The sequence below is a fragment of the Meleagris gallopavo genome, chromosome 20 (assembly GCF_000146605.3).
Source record: "Meleagris gallopavo isolate NT-WF06-2002-E0010 breed Aviagen turkey brand Nicholas breeding stock chromosome 20, Turkey_5.1, whole genome shotgun sequence".
Lineage (NCBI taxonomy): Eukaryota > Metazoa > Chordata > Aves > Galliformes > Phasianidae > Meleagris > Meleagris gallopavo.
Genome location: NC_015030.2, coordinates 9532823 through 9553167, shown reverse-complemented (window position 1 = coordinate 9553167; position 20345 = coordinate 9532823). Strand labels below are relative to the sequence as shown.

Here is a 20345-nt window from a genome sequence, read left to right as displayed (position 1 = left end):
CTGCTGCACAGCTCAGCTGCTCACTTCTTCAGCTGTGCCACAGGCAGCTTTGCTCAATGCTGCTAGATTTACTTTTCAAACACTCACTGCTTCTTTTCATTATTTTCTGCCATCAGAAGGCAGCCTGAGTGTGTGGGAGATGTCAGGACAGTAAACAAAACAACAACCTCTGATATTAAGGAAGTAAGTGAGGTCTGTTTACTCCACAAAACCAGAAGGCTGCTCAAAGAATATCATCAATTTGGGGTTAATACTTTCTTAAAATATGCTCTTCTTGAAAGACAGTCCAAGAATTGTCAATATTTACCCAGTTGTTGTAGGGCAATACTTATTCTGCTGGTCTTTGTGGGAATAAGAGCGCTTGTTTTTGAGTTGATAGGAGATCTACACTCTTCCCTCTCCCCTTCTCCAGAAACAGCCCACAGTAGAACAAACTTTCTCCTCTGAGTGAAAATTAATTAAAAGAATTGCTTTTTTTTCTTTTTCTAAATTTGCTATAAGTAAAATGGCACTTTGGCATGACTGGCATTTTGCAAACTGTACTGCCCTGAGATGTCATTATTTTCTTTCCTTTAATTCTTTTTCTTAGCTGTTCTACAAAGAATAGAAAAAGAAATAACAACCAAAAACAATGAAACATGTAAGGCTTGGTGAGCCATCAAACTCCACTACTGAGAACAAATAAAAACCCAAACAATTAGGCATTCCACTTTGGAAATTAAGTCAATTATCTAAAGGGGATCACTAATACATCTTTAAAGGATTTTCAATATGCAATTATAGACTTGTCACATATCAGAGGCTAAGTGCACATTAAAATGTTAGGCCATAACTGTTGTGTTGCTGTTCAGCACAGTGGTAATCCACAGACACCACTGCTGCAACCTGAATAAATGTCAAGGTGGTCCAGAAGCCTAGCAAATTTCCGTTGTCTCAAAAAGCACAATTCTGAAAACATATCACCTATGATCTCAAATACCAGTATTTTTCCTCTTTCCTGTGACCGACTTTTCAGTCACCCCAGGTTTTAAAGAAAAAGACAAAGAAATGCTAGATGTTGACTTCTTAAGGAAAATGTTAAATCCTGATCTCCAAACACCTGCTGAAACACCACCACTTTCCTCCCGTCTGTGTTCAGTCACATCCGGAATTCAGTGTGGCACAAAGTGCACAGGTGCAAGGGTGAGATAGAGTTGGCACTACAAAATGATGAGAGAGACGTGCACTGGTCTATTTTCTTAGGACAATTTGCCACCATCTGCAGACATTCTGCATTAAAGCTGATTTTTCAACCTTCAACCTGCCCTATTCTTCTCCTTGGCGCTGTTTAAAAGAAGTCAAAGTTTTATCTGAAAACCCACTGGCTTTGTTAACTCAGCTGACTTCAGTCTCGAGAATCCTGTACAGTACTAACCAGGTTAGCATCCCAGCTATAAACACATCCTCAATCTTAAATCAACTTAAAAGACTAACACAGACATTTCTGTTTGGTTTAGCTAATGTTATCATATAATAACATGACAAAAATAAGATGAATTTTAGCGTATGCTCCTTCTCTTCAAGCAGCTAACAGAAATATCTGTCTGGCCTTTACGAAGGAAAAATTGTCCAAACTTCAGTCTAAGGCAAAGTGGACAATAGGATTCCTACAGTTACAAAGCTATAATAGCTCTGGGCATTTCTTCCTTCTATATAGGTAACAAAAGCTGTCTTCTTAGCGGCCTGATTCCCTTTCTCTTTCAATGAAGTCTGGTCAAATTGTAGAGTGATTTCAAAAGAGCAAGATCTGAACCCAAACATGCACCTAGCAATTATGTAAGAACCTAGCAGTTCTTAGCTTAGGTAAGCTAGTAGAAGTTTGCAGGAGAAGTGGGGAAGGGAACATTTGGAATTATACATCTGTCTGAAGGGAGGGGTCTCATTTATGGTTTCCTGTCTATATGATTCTATTTTTCTCAACCTAACACTTGGGTCTGAGATAGAGAGCATGGGCTGCTGCTTCAGCTCTCTGTGCAGAAGAAAACCTCAAAGGCTCATTATCTGAAACCAACCAGGCAGTGCTGTGAAAGGCCACTTCAGTCACAGTCTTGCTAGCATTTCAAGGTACAAGTATCATGTCTTCTCTTTTTTTTTTAAGCACACAATTCAAACTCCCAAAAGAAAGATATTCCCAACTTTTGATTAGCCAATTTGTGACCCCACTGTATGATTTTTACTGTGTTTAGACTTGATTCACTCGATTCAAACAAAAAATTTCTTCCATTGACCTTTTTAGCTGTATCTGTTCAGCTCTTCTACAAATGGGGCCTCAGGGGAATGAGGAAACATATAATCAGTGACCACCCTTGAAAAGTTTGATTAAAGTGAGTTGCCAAACAACTCAAATTCTGGCAGAGACAGGGATAAAATTCTACTCTCTAGAGAAGTCTCTCCTCTTCTCCTCTTCCTGCAGTCCTCTTTATTCACTGTGTCCCACAACCTCTGCAATAAACTGAAAAAATGCTAAACTAGTGTCTTTTCCCACACAACCCTTGCAGGTAACCTTACTTCAGTTATTTCATGATTTCTGAGTGTTAAGATAATCTCGGATTGTGAAAATAAAAATTCTTCACTTGTCTCTCCCTACTCTTAAACTTAAAAGGAAAAATCTACCAAATGGCATCCCTCTTGTACCTACCAAAGTGATTACAAGGTCAATTCTTTCCTGTCCTTCCCAAACCAAACTGGTTCAGACCTAATTTTCTCCTCTTTTTCTCTCCTTGCCTCCTCCATCCCACAGCACCTCATTCAGGCACGGTCTCCTCCGCACCAACTGTTATCTTGTCTTCCCACCCTAGCACCAAGTACAGCTGCCTTCACCCAGCCAGCCAGTCCCAGTTATAGCAAATACCCAAATCCAGCCCAAAGCACCTCATCTGATTGAAGGGACAGGATTTGTAATTTATTTGAAGCCTATCAAGGCAGTGTGTTTCTCTCAGATGCTGACTTTATCATGCTCATAAAAATTCATATGCATGTTTGTGATTTGTTATATATCTGTGTATAATTTGCATAGCAATTGCCACCATAATAAACGTGCTTTATATGAAAGTAAGAACAACAGCAGATCAAATAATGTGGGAAGCAATCAGTAGATGAGATATGAATCCTCCCTTTAAGAGCAGGTTACTGGGGGTCTGTGGGAGTGGGAGAGGGGATAAGCGTAGCGAAGTGAGCATCTGGACCAGTAGTCACAGTGTTAACAAGAAGTTTAATACTAAAAAGAAAGGGGTGGGGACTGCATCAGCAAGAACAGAACCAGGGATCACAGCTGTTGGAGCGCAGTTTGCTGAGCCACTGCTTTTTAGCAAAGGTCCTAAATGTAGGAGACAGTGAACTAGCGGTTAAACTCCGAAGTTCTAACACCCATGGATTCTCCTTGCTCCAGATCTTTCACATGCCTTTTTCTCTTGCAAAGCATTCTCAGAGCTGCTCCACCTCCCATCAGCCCATACCCTGCATGTATTTGAAAGAAGCATTAGAATCGTGTTGATCTGCAACAATAGCCAGCAGCAAAACCTCTGAAAAAAAGAATTCAAGAATAAGCAGACAATAGAGATCCTTCATCTAAAACTTTCCAGCCCTTAAAGCAAGAGGTTTGGGACTCTTCTGAGACAGAGATTCCATTGTATTAACTTGGGGATAACTGAGAGTAACAATAACACCTTCTTATCTTCCTTGGTACTTGAAGAGGAATGAAAGATTCCCAGCTCTCATCTCTGGGAGGAGATAGCTTCCAGTTAGTGCAAGTCAGATGTACACTCAGTGAGATCAGTGGAGCAGTGCTGACTTACTGTGCACATCGGTTAGGTCGGAGTAGCACTGAAAAGCTCCAATTAGGAGGAGAGCTCCATCCTGTCAGGCACTAGATAAATACCTGCAGTCATGCATGTCCTATCCCAAGGAGACAGGCTAGGCTGCCTTCTTATGCTTCTAATTGGGCTTTCCTTGAAACAGATCCCAAACCTGCAACATTTGCAGAATGTAGTTGTTTGTTTACTCCACTGGACTGGAACATGAGAATTACTTTAGTCTACCCCTTGTGAAATGCAGGCCTTGCCGACATGCCAAAGGATTGAACTCAAAGTCTAATGATAAAGAATAAACTGTACCTTCATTCTCCAGACTCTAGGTACTTGGCTGGCTCATCAGCGTCTGCTCATCATAAACAAAAATTAGCTCAGCCCTGTAAGCTCAATAAATAGGACATTTATAGTTCAGGCACAGTTAACTGCCTATAGGAATTTCCTAGCTTAATCCTGCTCTTTTAGGTGAAGTTTTGAATTTCCTCTCCTTTCAGAGAGGAAAGATGGAAAGAGGAGAAAAAAAGAAAAGAAACTGGACATCCATGTGCCTCCTTTTTAATCCTGCATCTGAAGGCAACTGACATTTCCCTTGTGGTCCATTGATAGCTAACCTGATCTTGAGTCAGCCCTTTCTTATACAGCCTTTCATTGTGCTTTTTGTTTATTGTTATTCACATGTTGTTTTAAATAGCTAGCATAAGTGTTTTCAACAATACAAGGAGGTTAAGCATATAAATATGAGATCCATACTGTCATTTATATCCTAACTAACCAACTCTGTCAGAGGAATCATAAAGCTCATCATAGACATCTTAAAAAAAACTGTTTTGAGCTTGACAAAACACAAGTCCAAATGATGTATAAATTCCAACTTGTAAATAACAAGTAGAACACTCTCTTAGGGGCAGTGGGAACTAAAACTTGCCCTTCTTCAGGAACAGCTATGTTAGGTAAGGCACAAGGGAAAGGAGGCCACATAAAACACTTGTAATGTTTCAGCATCACCAGAGTTTAACCTGGGAAAGCATTTACTGGAAAGCTTCCAATTCTGCCAGCTCTTTTTTACATACTGGATTTTATTCCACAGCTGAAGACCTTCAAAATAAAACCATGCACTGGAAAAGCAGATTGACTTTTTGGCAGCAAGTCAATGTGCAAATACTAATGAAATAATCTTCGTAAGTAGTCAGATGCCTCAAAGGTCAACAGCGCATAGTGAAGAACTTCAGAGCATTTAAGTTATTATCTGTTTTGTCTTTCAGGATCCTGACAGCTTCTGTATTCTTAGTTAAGGGTTTAAAAAAACCAAAGAGCCAAGATTCAATGACTAAAACAGTCAAGCTCTTTGTATTCCTCCCCCTGATTCTTCAGAAGGTTAGGTAGACTTTTTGTCTGCATTCAGAAAGCATACTAATAAATGTAAGCTCTATTTACCAGGTTCACTTTACCCCCTTTCCAAGTAAACAACAGAAATGTATACAAAGTAGGTTCATTTCATCCCAGGAAGGCCTACACTGCTTTTTGCATCCCATTAATGAAATTGGTTTATTTAAAATCACTTTTTATTTAGGCTTTGCTTATAGAAAATGAAATAACCTTAGCCAGTAGAAAATCAGAAATAAATATGCAAAATTGTAGGAGAAAGAAATGAATTTCCACTTGGCCCATTTAGACCAGCTCAAACACAGAAGAGTTGAAATGGTTCTTTCTGTAAAAGTGGTAAGGGTAGCTTTCATTTCCACTTAAGGTACTACTCACTTTTTAGTTTCCTTCTCCTTAACACAGATCAACTAGAAAAGAAAATCCTAACCTTGGAATCAGTAACAGCTTAACCCTTCTGACCCAACACTTACTAAAGAAAGGAAAAAATTAAGAGAAACAAGATGGGAGCACCTCATTTCTGGCCATATTGATGCGTTTACAATTGCTGGGCAGATCACATCAGTTACAAATCAGAGTAACAAAGAAGGTGAAATGAGAATTCTCATTTGCTAGTTGGGTTTCTGCATCTCTCACCAAAAACATGAAACACTCAGAAGATAAATTCCAAACCAGCACAATGCCCTCCTGCTTCACGCATCAAGGCGCTGTCTCTTCAGACACTGGAAATCAGAAGGGCTAAAAGTAACAGCTATATTTCTAACCTATTTTCAGAGGGTCATTACTGCAGACAAGATAAAAATAAGAGCTAAGCATTACAGGGAAAGTGATCTTAAGGGAAAGCACAAGTACCTCATATGACACGTTATCAGAGGTGGGAAATATGTAGGAATATCTGGAAATATCTAGGTTTAATGTCCAGCATTAAGAACCTAATTTATGTAAAAGGGAGTAGTTGTGGACTATAAAACTACAGAAGAGCAAATATGGCAAGCATGAAAGAAACAGAAACACCTCATCCAATCTGTGAGAAAGTGGAACATATCTAGGCTGGACTAAAATAGACATATTCAAACAAGGTATTTGTAACTCTACTGCTATAGCACTTAAAACATACTAAATCTGAAATCTGCTCATGAATAGCGCAGTAAGTTTCATGCTTCTAAGCACTTACTGCAGTAACATGGTCTGTTTCCCAACATCTTTGCAGTCCTCGGAGAGGTGTAGATGCGGATTTAATGAGCAATGCATGCCATCTGTTAATATTGCCTTTAAGAGCAACTGTGAAAAAAACAGCAATACCAGGAGTGCAAGGGATGGCAGAAGCTTTAAAAAAAAAAATGGACTATCGATAATAGGGCCCTCCTTGTATGATTGCTGTAAAAACAAATACCCCCAAATGAGCACACTACATGTTTATTTGGCAACTGTTAGAATATTTAAGTCAGTCTTAAACCTGGATTAGAAGCACAGAATAAGCGTTTGGGCTAACAGAGCTAGTAGGCGTATTACTTCAGATCAAAAGACAAACTCCCCACACTAATGCATCCCAGGACCTGATCCCCAAGCACACGTGCTTTGGTTAGCTCCTTTTTCTTACAAAGTAGAAAAGATCTTTCGAGTTGCATCGAGTACTGGTTTACATAAGTACAGGATCTGGCTGCTTGTTATTTTACACTCAAGCCAAGAGGGTAAAAACTGCTCTAATTCTAAAAGATTAGTATTTCTCACTTGCTTAGCAGGATTATAAAGAACTACTTTGGACGCTAGTGGACTCTGGTCTCTAAAGTCTCTAAACAGAAAAAGCTAGGTTTGACAGAGAAAGACATTCTCAGCTATTATGTAGGGCTATACAGCTGAATTCCATGAAGCCATTCAGTACACCAACACAAACACAGGGGGTCTACGTGGTGTTACTTCACTCAACGAATGCCACAATTTGTGCAATGTGAGCACAATCAGGGAGAAAGTGCTTCCAGTGGCTAGCCAAAGTGCTAGCTAAAGATCAGGGTAGTTATCCACCTTACTGTGAGGCTGTAATTTAGACCACAACATGTGGTTGAAGCTTCAAATCCTGCCTACAAAGCTGCAAACTTTATTCAACCCTCTTACGTTGGAAGTTCAGTTAGTGCCTACTTCTCCCAAATCAATCTTCTGTAGAGCATCACAAGAGGCCTGGGCTTATGTTTATATAATATCAGGTACTTCTGCCATATGTAAGGTTGCTATTTTACACTTTCATGAGAACTATTTTCATTGATCTACACCCCTCAGTAAGCAAAACTGTGGTTTTTGTTTAGATGATTTCCTAGAGGATAAGGACTGTACTTCCTAATGACTGGCAATGACTTCTTGGGGGTCTCATCTCTTTCATACAGTCATATATTTAAGTCTTATGTTAATGCTTTTGTCTTTCTTCAGATAATATTGAGAAATCGCCAAAAATCCATTTAAGTGCTTTGAGTTTACTTCCACAGTCCCAGTTTTAACTGAACACATTATTAAATCTGGAGGAAAAGAAGCAACTGGAGGTCCATAATTTGCATGATGAGCTATCTTGGCCTAGTTTATCCTGCATAGCTTTGCAACAAGAGCAGATGTAAAAGCTCCTTGCAGTCCTTAATCAAGACATGCTACTACTGTGACACCAGAAGGCAAAAAACACCAGGGTTCAAAACGAGAGATGGCTGCACGAAATTCAGAGCTTAGAATTCGCTAGAATTCTCTCACAGAGTTGGAAGTTAATTATAAAGTTAAAGCCACATCACCTTGCTTTATGTCAGTATAAACATACAGAATGCACTCATAATAAGTTAATAATCATAAAATTTTACTATATACTGACCCTTTAAATCAGAATTGCATTCTTTACCAATGATTTTAATGGGTAATTAATTTATACTCCCTTTTTCTAGGCGGATGAATGCAACTACAGTTAAAATGCAAAACCTTACTTTTGTACAACTTTTCCACATCTCCTGCAGTGAACACAAAAGCAAAAAAATTTCTGCCTGTTTTCACCACATAATGACAGGAATAAAAACTGCATTCAAAGCAAGATATAATTTAAGCACACTTCCTGTTAAAGAGTTAATCATACTGTGGTTTAAACAAACATCAAAACCTAGTTGTTTAGAGCTTGACTGTTTTCACTATTTATTCAGCCAAAGCCAGTTTCTTTTTTGAATGTGATGTAGATGTTGTATCTACACTCATCTGGCATGCACCAGGTACTCAACTCTTTTCATTAAAGGAAATAATCATTTTAAAAAGAATGCATTTTACACTCTTCTATAACAAAACCAAACACATTTTTGTAATTACACTTTTAGAATGGAGTATTTCACAAAACTACACATGAAAGCCAAAACAATTCCAACTTGCAACCACCTTAAGCACAGACACGGTAAATACAGCCCAAAAGACATAAATGAGGGGCTTGATCACTCTGCTTTTCTAATATCAGACCATCCACTCAGCTTAGATGTCCCCAGAACTCTCCCAGCCATAATCAGGCTGATTTCTTCTACATGCTGTTCCCTTTCCCCTACCTCCAGTCTCCTCCATTCTTGACTGATTACTATCTGTTAAAATGCGTATTTTTTGTACACTGATTTTCGTCTGGGGAAAACTTCCTACACCTGCATAGAAATTAAGTGCTGAAATGAAGATTAGCCATGTTAGATCTCTGGGAATAGCCTCGAGCCCTGATAATCCAAATACTGCACTATTTTAGAAAATATAATTTCCCAGAAGCTTTAACAGCAATTTTGCACTTGGCCACATTTTCAAACATCAGTGAAGCCTACCTGGGACCACCACCACTGCTCATGGCAAAAAGAAGAGGAGACAGTGGAGGTTCTGATCGTTAGGAGCAGTGGCCACCACTTATAAGAAAGAAACAAACACAAGATTTAGGTTCTGTTCTTATTTGAGCTTCTACTAACACAAACTCGTGTCTAAACATAGTAAAACTTAGTTCATCCATCTTCATTTAAATTGAAATAAACTTTTATTACACTATAGAATAACATAAATGAAAATATATAAAGTTCAATTCAGGAAGAGCTCAGGTCAGTGTCTCAAGGAGTCATGAATAATAGGATACTGCTAAAATCAAACATTATAAGGGATAGTTAAAAACATTACAAACCATATCTCTCAGTTACTTAACAATCTATAGGTTCAGTCAATTTAAAAGATCTAGGAACAGAGGTTTAGTGGATTAGTAACAACAGACCATTAATCTCTGCAGCCTCAATTTTAATCCAGCAATGACCAAAGTGATTGAAAATCATTCTGACCACATGACCAGCAAAGCTTCTAAGCACAGTTCTGTCACATACCTGAATCCCAGCAGCAGAGGTCACAGTGTGCTCTCAGTGGGACTTTATACCAAGAGACCTCTGCTTAATACTTGATTAAACTCAACACCAACATTTTTTGGTGGAGTAATTCTATCTGTATGAACTAGGAGCTGATCTGAAGGTTTTACTTTACTCTTTATTTCGGTCTGCATTAGCAAAGCTTGTTTTATTTTTTCCCCCTGGGCAGAACATCCAAAACACGTTTGTGTTTGTTTCTACGTAAGTTTTTAAATGAATGTGGAGGAACTGATGGCTGTCATTCCAAGCAAATGCCAGGAGATTATTTCCGTACAGTTTATATAATATGAGTGAAAGTTACATCCAAAACACTTTGAGGTTTTTTGTTTTGGTTTGGTTTTAATGCACTAGTACTATGCTGTGTGCTCTTGTTTTCTACCTAACAATCCTCTATTTTCAAGATTTTAAGTTCTGGAGTGTTCTGAAGTTTTCAAAGACTAGAATCAATGTTTAGATGTCAGAGATGTGATGATATTATGTGATCAAGGCACATCTTCATCTTTTGGTCCTCAAGAGCAGTTTCTAGGATATCAGTAAAGCAGACACTGAAAGGGAGACCTTTCAGAGAGGATTTATATTCAACTGTTCTGCATTCTGAAATCTGAGACACAGGTTCTTTTTCAGGAGCATTAGAAGGAAGGAAGACGATGACTGTCTTGTCAGATATGTTCTTTTATTACTGTGAAGTAAGGAATTATTTAAAAGCATGAAGACACAGAAGGTCTCACTTGCAAAGAGAAAGGAACATAAAATGTGAGAGTTATGTGTTTGTACAGCACCAAGTAGAGCCAAAGCAGGATAATGGCTGAAGGAGAAAAAGTTCCGTGTCCTTTGATAGATACAGCCAAAATATATAAAGCTGATGTAAATGTAGAGCTTTGTCTAGCTATTTTCATAAATAGTACAATAGTACAGTAGTACAATAAACTTTCTTGCCACAGTAGAAATCTAATCTTAACATCATATATAAATGCTGACCTCATTTAAAACATGAGGAACTTTTCAATTGATACATACTGGCCCTGCTCCCACCTTCCCTCAGCTGTACAGAGGCCAAGTTTGGCTCATTTTTCCACAGACAGCATGATAGACAGAACCACAGGTATTTTCATATACTCCCCACAAGAAGTTTCCTCTATCTGTTTAACTAAACTCTGCTTATGCAATCTAGACTGTGCCAGCTGCTTGCACAAAACTGGCAGGAGGTTTCCCCAGGCACCACTGTTGGCACCACCTGGTTTTTTGGGTCTCTCCTCATCCCACAGCACAGCTGTGCCGCCATCCCTGCAGCGCTCATGCAGGAAGCCTCATAGCCCAGGCCTTCACATGGCACATCCTCTTTATATCTGTGCTTGAGGTCTGATCTAAATAAAATAAAAATCTGCACTGGAAAAAGAAGTAGAACAGAAAGTCACATAGAAAATCATGGTGAATTGTCAACCATCTCTAGTTATTTCCTTTTTTTTTTTAATTTTGTTTGCTGAAGTCCAGGGGAAATCTGTTTACTGTGGTGGAAAACGGCATCTGTTTCATTCAGGGAATCCATACAGCAAGAATTAACTAACTAAATCCAAATAATTTAAATTCTGATTGTAAACTTTCTCTTGCTATGTTATTCATACTATAGAAGTCCATATCTTCCCTTTACCACAGAACGAATGAATATGATCAAAAAACTATTTTCTTATTGCATATATGACTTAATCAGGGATTATGAAAATTTCTGCTCATCTACACAAGGTATTTCTAAAGATAAAAAAAAGCTCTCGAGTACATCCTTAATCTAAATTATTTCATACAATCACACATTAAGACGCAGATACAGCAAAACTCTTCAGTATATCTTTTACGTTTTGTATTTTGCTGGATTTGTGTATTAATGTATAGCAATAAAATCTAAAAAGAATGACTGTTTTTAGTTCACAAGAATAAAAACATATTTATGCTACCTAATAAAAGTAAATAGTATTATTTATTACTCTATTTTGCGTCCTTTTCCACAGTGAGCTAAATACCTGTGACTCTAGAGCCAAGGCACAATTACAGACTGGCAAAGACGAATTGTTAACAACTTGGAGAGAGAGCCAAGGGGTTTACTGAAGATAGAAATTATGCATCTGCAGGTAACTTTAAATCCCACTTGCAATTACTAACTGTCACACTGTACCCCCAGGATCAGCTGGGCAAATGAGAGGAGATTGTGGAGTCCTTGTAGATTGCTTTGCTTTCCAGCAGGCACAAAAACTTACCATAACAATAAGACAATACTTATAAATAGGAGTACTAAACAAAAAAAAAGAAAAAAGGAAAAAAAAAGAAATGGGGAAGCCAGGCGAATGCCCACATCCATTTGCACAGCATATCCAGTTACTGCAGCAGTCTGTGGGTCTGCTGAGCTCCCCTGCCCCATGGGAAAAGCAGGGCCAGGGCCTTGGCTGCCCTCAGCCTCCTGCAGGTGGGAATGTGAGGCAAGCAGGTAGGGGCTGCCTGTTCATTACTCCTAGTCACAATGATGACTTAAAGGAATTGTACCTCATAATAACTTCACTGCCATGACTGTGAAGAGCAGAAATACAGTGTAATGCCCATGCAAAGAGAGGAGGAGGGATTGGGACCCCCACCCCCATGCTGTGGCTCCTTTCCCCAGCTGAGGACATATCGAGCTGAAGCAGACTGCCCGGGGCGGAGGGTCTGAAGGCAAAGGAGTCAAGCTGGCACCAAGCTCACTGCTCGGCTGGACGGAAAGTTCTAGAAGTTTAAAAATGTCATTCTATGTTTCTCAGTGCCAAACTTGCAAGATTTTCATCATTTGGCAGCAGCTGTCCCATCAGAGGTCAACTGCACATATTTCAGCAGAACTCTTCAGAAAGATGTTTCTAGAAGGTGTTTGCAAGGGCTGGAGTGCCACAGGGCAGCCATCTTCCTGAGGGGCACCGTGCCTCAAGCTAAGGGACAGGGACAGCTGCAGGCTGGCCACCTTCTTACCAGCACCAGGCATGTCTGAGGAGAGAAGACATGAGAGGAGACACACCCACATCAAGCTTCTTCAGCCTGACAGTGAAGGGAAGTGAGATAAGGAGCAGCGGGGTGCGAGGCTGAGGGCAGACGGGATGCTGAGGCACCCAACATGGCTGACCCGCAGCCACTGCTGTGTGGGCTCAGCTCTGATGTGTGACCCAAGGCAGGGGACGGGGCTGTGACCTGCCTCAGGCTTGTCGTGTCTGCTCCCTGATTGCTGTGAGGTGATTCACTGCCAGTTTGTGACCAGAAGCAAGGCTTAAGAGTAATCCTAGAGCTGCAAGGTGCGAGTGAGTGTGAACAGGAACTGCTGTTAAATATTTATATTGCTGTTAGGTGATCTGTCACACAACATTTTACCTCATTTTCTCCATTGTGTTATTGTGGTCAACATCTCTTTCTGCCTGCTGTTACAAGGCTTGTCACTGAAACACAACATTGTTTTCTTCCTTTTGACTGAAATATAGTTCAATCTCTTCCCATTCATTATTTTCATTCTTGGAAAAATCCATGCTCTACAATCCCATTCAGAGAAATCTGCTGTTCATACACTCCTGAGCAGCAAGGTTAGGACCAACATTGGCTCAAACACTGTTCTTTCAAGGAACATTTGCCCTTTTTTTTCTGTAACTGTAGCTTCCCTTATGGGAAACAGCATGCCTCTCCTGTGAATGGTATGAGTGTCCACTCACGTGTGAACAAATAGCACTTTCTCCATAAAATTTAATTTTCTGGGGACAGTATATTAAAGTAAAATTATGCTTTTCATCCAGCATGCACCTGGATCTTCACTACCTTTCTCCTAAAGAGAAACTAGTAGTCATTTTATTTTCTCTGCCACAGTGGCAAATGCAAATTAATGCTCCTTCTAGCAGCCCAACTATGTCACCCGGCCAAATGAAATGTAGCTGTGTCAGTAGCAATCCTTCCTGACCCAATTGCCAGGAGAACAGCAATCAGGCACTTTGCTGGAAAGTGTGATCGTTCCAGCATCACTTCAAATGATACCATTTTTCAGTCACGTGTGCCAAAAGGCCTTTCAGTATTACTCATTATCTTTTTCTTTCAGCATTAATAAGGAAAATTCTGTAGGTGTCCTACTGAGCTAGTCTTTCTACCCATGGCAGAACAGAAAAACTCCATTCTGAGGAGTATTCTTGAAGCAGAACAGCGCATTATAGTAGCTAACAGTAGGAAAGAACTTAATTTGGAAACAACCCACAAAACTGACAAGATGATTTTGCAAAAAACCACATTTTCCCTCTAAATCTATCTACTCAAATATTACTTTCAAAAACCAGAGATGTCAACACATTTAGAAAGGAAAAAATGATAATGCTGCTTAGCTTCCTCCTCTCTGCATGCTTAAAAGCCACTTTGGAGCAGCCAGTGCACAACTCTGTCTGTTCCATACTTAAAAGCCAGATGACAAATAGGATATTCTGAGCAAGTTAAGCTCTTGATACAGGAAGTAAGAAAGAATGTCTAAATTAATAGATAACATTATGGATAATATCTATCTTTATTTAAGTATCTTGTTAAGAAGTATTTTATAATTATTTTCTGTGAGTTTCACCTGCTATGATTTTTTTTCTGGCAATAATATTACAAAAGATGACACTGTGGGGTATTTATTTTACTACAGAAATACAGGTACACCAATCTAAACCAGAAATATTTTAGCATGGAAAAATACCTAACAATGAAAGCATTTATTTTGTTTAATTCTGACCGTTGCTTTGGATACTCTCAATGTGTGTGAAGTGATCGTTTATGATTTTTCAACAAGAATAAAAGAAAAAAGGAAAAATGTTAGGGATGCTGCCTTAGGTAGAGCTGTGCATGGCATCTGTTCTCAAAAGGAGCATGGAGTCCCACCATCAAAAGCTTCCCTTATTGTCAAGCTTCAAGTTTTCGCAATTTCTAAGGCCTACATCTCATTAACACTAAAGCCATTTATAATATTCTCAGAGTTCTGAGGTCTTTTAAAGTGGGTGTGAATATAGGTTCCCTTATGCCTTCTTACCTCAACTGTCAGCTGCTAAGCAGTTGGTTAATATGGAAAATGTCTTCCATGTTGACAAATATCTTCACTCTGCCTATGAGACACCCAGTGCTTGCTTGTGTCACCAGAAAGGCTTCTGGACTACAGAAAATATTGATACAAAACGTTTCACTCATCTCTCTTATGACAGTAATAACTTCCTATTGTATCTTCGAAACAGTACAGTGGAAGAGCCTGGATAGTTTTTTAACTGTCATTGAGGAACACAACAAGGCCAAAAGGCCACTTTGAAAACTGGGTGTCTTTATTGTTGAGATCTGTAAAACAATAGCAGTGATTACTAGTTTCTTCTCTTCAGTTTACTGGATGGAAAACAGCTCAGCATAATATGTGCAAAACTATTCATAAATGTTCCCTTCGACTACCTTTACATAAACTAAAAATATGTGTGTTGTTTTACACTTTAGTGCCTATCTGGTCACGCTCTAGCTGTAAAACTAACAACAAAAATAGAAGGATGAAAAATACAGGACACACACACACACAACAAAAAAAAGAAAAGCAGACACTTATATGGGACTACAAGGCTATTTCCATAGAATTTTAAAGCAGAAACATCTTCACACCTTTTGAAAAGGCGGCAACATCTCTGAAGTGAGAAAGCATTCACATGATAAGAAATGGAGAGGCTTTGGATATAGCATATGGCCTCCATCCTGTGTTTGAATGTGAGCAGGAGGATTGAGTCCACGTGGATTTTCAGTAATATCAACAAACGCCATGCAGGCATGAAGGTTTGCCCACACACATGAAGCTGTGGGAATAGGGTAAAGCAGAAAGAAATACTACAGTGGATTTGATGCCAGAAGATCTTAGCCACCAGATGTACCAGGCTGCATATTCTACCTGCCTATGTGCCTAGTGATTTCTTCCCTCTCACATATATCTGTGCTATGAATAATTCCTTCCCCTAGGATACTACATTTCTTACTTAACAAACGTGCCAGAAAAAGCTATTTCTCAAATAATTATTCTCAAATAATCAACATGGCTTCAACATTTTTGTTCAAGCATAACGAGCTATTCAGTGTTAGTTACTAATGTACATGAGAGCCTTGGTATTCTTCTCTTCTACAGAAATGCTTGTGCTAGTTTGAATTACCTCAGATTGTGTAACAGTAAGAAAAGAAGAGTTATCAGACCTTTATGCATCATCATTCAATTACTAATTCAAGCCCTGGCATAATTTAGAGTTCCTATAGGACATCTCTGTGTTATGCCAGGTAATAAGAGCTCAGAGACCACAGAAGCAGCAAGATAAAATGAAATGCACTGTGCTCCAAGTACCCCCCTAGACCTCAATGCCAAGAGACACTTGATACACAGGAGATACCTCTGACACTTTAGCAGGGTTTTGATACCATCATAATTGTTCATGATACATGATTTATGACCCACATGACTTCTACCAAATAGGCCAAAGCAATTACATCATGGAAGGGATGTGCCCCTTCACGACTTCAGGATGATAGCAAAAAATGAAAATGCTTTCAAATAATGAGAGCTGTGAGACTTGCACAGATTCCATCCCTTTTAGTTCCTGCAAGCCAAAACCGTAAGAGGTAATGTACCAATTCATAGGAAGCCACAACAATATTGAACATACAGGTTCTATAAATCATTTTGTTGATGGATTAACAGAAAATGTACATAGATATCTTCTTAATCAATGCCTACTATGGTATCTTTCCCTTATTTAAATGAAATATTCTGCAAGAGTTTCAAAACAGTATCCTGTTTTTTATCCTGAAATTGATTTTTAACATTTAGAATCACAAAAAAAAAAGCACTGGTTTATACAAATGACAATGCAAACAAATTATGGCAGCCACTGTGGGATCAAAACATCTAACCTCAGCTGAGAACACTGATGGTAATTAATCTTAACTGGTGATATTCTCACCAGGAAAGGAAAAAATTCGGTTGTCATGCTATCAACCTATAATCCTTTTTCTATACAAACAGTACAGTCTCTGTGCCATCATGATCTGTGTCTTCAAAGGAAGCAGAGGGGTCTTATTTCAGCATTGTTTGGAGGACGTCTTCATTCTGACTACCCTGTGTTCTTTTTGTGTTATACCATAATTCAAAACCTTGAAACCATAATACAAATCAAGATTAGTTTTCTTCAGACACTACACCTCAAAGGAATAAATATGCATCATGACTTACAGGAAAGAGAGGCCTTTCATTTCTTTCTAAAAGACACAAATTGTTTTCTTGGTCCTTCAGTCTATTCTTATTTCTCATTTCCATCTGCAAGAATTCTCCTTTCAAACAATTTCAAGTTGCAAAAGCCTTAATTCAGTATGCCAAGAGATCTTAAAATGTTGTTTGCAAAGTTTGCAGATAAATAATTTCCCAAGCATAAGGGCCAGTAATTAAAATATATATATATTCCTAAATCTCAGTACCATTTCTTCTAAACCAAGCAATGTAACACACGTACAAGCAACTGACCAATAAAAAATGTTAGAACATATTTTGAAAATGTATAAGCCTCCTTTAAATAGATTATTTTCCATATAGTAAGCATTAAGATCCTACCAAAACTAAGTCTTAAAAAATAATGGGAGAGATACCATTGTATATCTTCATTATTTAATTAAGAAACAGCAGTAGTGCTACAGTGAGCATACTTTATATTTAAATGTCATTAAATAAGTAGCAAAAGATTTTGTGACATAAGTTGAACCTATCTTTAAAAGATAGATTTACTAATAATGATAAATTACTTATAAGCTAACTTAATATTCAGGTCTGTCGATGACTAACGCAATCCCTTTGAACGGCAGCCCTTAAAAGGCCCTAATCCAGATATCCACTGAAATTAGTGGAAGGCCAGTGCAGCTTGACGTGCATACTGAATTCAGCCTCTGCTGATGTTCAGGAAAGATCCATGCACAGAACAGTCCTGTCTCTTCACCGCTGTGACAATGTTCCTTGGTTCACATTCTGGTCGTTTGTAGCACTGTGCTTGAACAGCGGGGCTTTTTTCAGCAACGTGTTGAATGAATGGCCAGTGCTGAAGTGCTGAACAGACAGAGCTGCTGGAATCCAGCGTTAAATGGAGGCAATCCTTAAGAGAGCCTGTTACACCTTCCCTCCCTTGGGCTGTTATCCAGACACCCCAGCTACACGGTATGCTACAGAACATAGTGTAAAAAGGATGGCAGAGAAAAGATACATAGCATTAGTGTCAGTCAGGTATCTACAAATCTTAATCCTTTTCACCAAGGTGACAAATCCTGAGGATTTCTGAAAAAAATAAAGATCCTTAGGAAGAAGAAAAATAAAAAAACAAAGGCTAAATGCCTTCGTGTTCATCCTCTACGTGCTTAAAAGGCTAAAACCAATTATTTGAAACCACAGCTTTGCCCATGCAGCAAAAGCATTCCATCATTCACTTATTTCATATATTCCTTCACAATAAAAGAAAAAAAATAATAGTTAAAAAAAAAGGAAAATAGGAATGGGAATCCTCTGTAATGTGAGAGAGATGGAGAGGGAAGAGACCCCCTGCAGGACTGACCTCACTGTCAGTTTCAGGAGCCTGGGTTCTTATTTGGGAAAGAGAGAAAAGGAGGGAGGAAGATTAGGAAATGCTGGCAGCTAACTGCATGGCATAAGGACCTGCAGAGAATGGGACAGCTTTGTTCTGTCTCAAGGTATTACTGTTAGAATGGCCAAGAAAGTGATAACCTTCGTTTTTCCATTCTCACCGTGGTACTTAAGGAAGTGCCTAATTTGAAGAGAACTGGACAGGTGGCATATCATGCTGAGCTAAATAGATAAGCGTGAGATTTAAATGACAAGGCAGCAGGTTTTGCTGTTCTAAAGAGAGAGAGAATTATTCTGATGACACCAATGGCACCAGTAGAAGGTCAGCTTGGGGTGCTGCCGTGTCACCTGAGTGCCTGGTAGCAGATGGTGCCAGTCTGGAGGGATAAAAGGACTGACATGCCACACAGGCTGACAGCAAGAGAATTTGCTTAGGAATAAAAGTTTTAGGTCAGATGCAGGCAGTATTAATATGTCAGCACCAGTGTCACCAGTCCAAGGGCTGCAAGGCTGGGTCAGTCAGAAAACGCTGCAGGAAGCGCAGTGAAGGCAGGCACTGCCAGGGCGAGCTGCTGCAGGCTCTGCTGGCTGTGGGCCGGCCCGAGCCGTTCTCTGCACAACCCCAAGGGAGCTTTGGAGCTCCCTCTCCATCACCACAGCCGTGTCAGGCTCTGCCATGCCCACTGGGATGCCCTTCTTTCCCCCTGCAGTGCACTGGCTGGCGTAGCTCACGTTCTCGTTCCTGGACTTACGCAACACCCAGAGGGCAGAAGCAGCCTGCAGGGAAGCGGAACGGCAGGAGACACGGGCAGCCTGCATCCCCATAGGGCTCGCTGAAGTGTCCCGAACTAGAAAACTGGCCACCTCCCTGCTACTACCTCCTACAACATAATTATTCCAGCATGACTGACATGACAAATTAACAAGGCAGCCAGGGCTTTTGCAGCAGAAGGAAGTGTTTTCCCCAAGAATAAATTGTTCCAATCCTTTACGCTAGACACCCGGCCGTGCCTATTCATTAATTGGACAAGCTCTAGTGACAACTGGAATTACCTGATTTCTATATACTAGAGGAGAGAGAGATCTTTTCATGCTTAAAAATGAGGAGTCTAAAGCTGGAATGCCAGCCACCGAGTTTAAGAACTTCAAGAGCTATGAAATTCTGAGATTACTGCAGTGTTGGGATTAATTATCACAACCAGAATACATTAGGAATTTGAAGCACCTGCTTAATCACTGCACTGTGGTTATTTATTGCAACCAGTGTATCGTAATTACTAAACAGGTACTGGATGTAAGGGAGGAACTGATGGCTGATGGTTTCTGTCATGATCCACTCACAATATGTTGTTCACGCATTATTCAACTACAGCTTAGATCTGCATTTATCCATCTCTTGCCCCTAGCTTAGGGAAACCCTGGCAGCCCTGCCAGGTATTTCTCGCCCACACCCGCCCTTTCTGTGCTGGTTGCGTACCTGAAATGCAGACAATGAAATTCGCTTGCAGAAGAAAAAGCACCTCCCAAACAATTTCCATCCTCCGATTCTCATGCCAAGTGCATCCCTCGGCGAAAAAAAATAACAAAGATCAATATCGCAGTTTGAACGATCCCAGCAATTTTCCTTCTGGACTTGCAGACTGTATTCCCCAGATGTGCTGACAACACATGTCCGAGCTCTCTCTGTGTACAGCTCAAGCAAGATCCCTTCCCTTCCTTCGCCCTCCAAAAAAGACCACGAAGCCAACCGCCAGGACGGGGCTCTTCCTCCACGAGCGAGAAAAAAATCCGCCGGATTTTCCAACAAGACATAGACCACAAACCCCAACCGATCCGGTCCGGAGCGTCTCTATTCCAGGGCGGCCAGGTGCGAGTTAACCCCAAACTCTGCACGTCTCAGCGGGGCATCGCCAACATGCCTGGGGCAGGGAGGCGACGGAGGAAGGGAGTTTCCTCTCCTGCTGCTACAAAACGAGCGGAAAGAGATTAATACCCGCTGCAACGCCTTCTTTCCCCATCCCAACGGTACCGCACCTCCACGGCGCGGAGCTGATCAGCGCGACGCAGCCGGCTCTCCAGCCGGGCGTTCTG

At 40.0% G+C, this 20345-nt stretch overlaps 1 protein-coding gene across 3 annotated transcripts in view; it reads right to left on the bottom strand.

Moving 5' to 3' along the window:
• The window catches only part of CA10 (carbonic anhydrase 10), a 157085-nt gene extending 136767 nt beyond the window's left edge, over positions 1-20318 (bottom strand). The window contains exons 1-2 of one of the 3 annotated variants that reach the window (XM_019621780.2): positions 20078-20318; positions 19732-19819 (exon numbers count right to left, since the gene is read on the bottom strand). In XM_019621780.2, coding sequence (XP_019477325.1) covers positions 19732-19792 — 61 coding nt within the window. In that variant the 5' untranslated portion in view covers positions 19793-19819; positions 20078-20318. Of the gene's footprint in view, positions 1-12595; positions 12910-19731 lie in introns of those variants that run through there. The other 2 variants (XM_010721589.3, XM_019621781.2) reach the window with 2 other exon arrangements.
• Between the last annotated feature and the right edge of the window lie 27 nt (positions 20319-20345).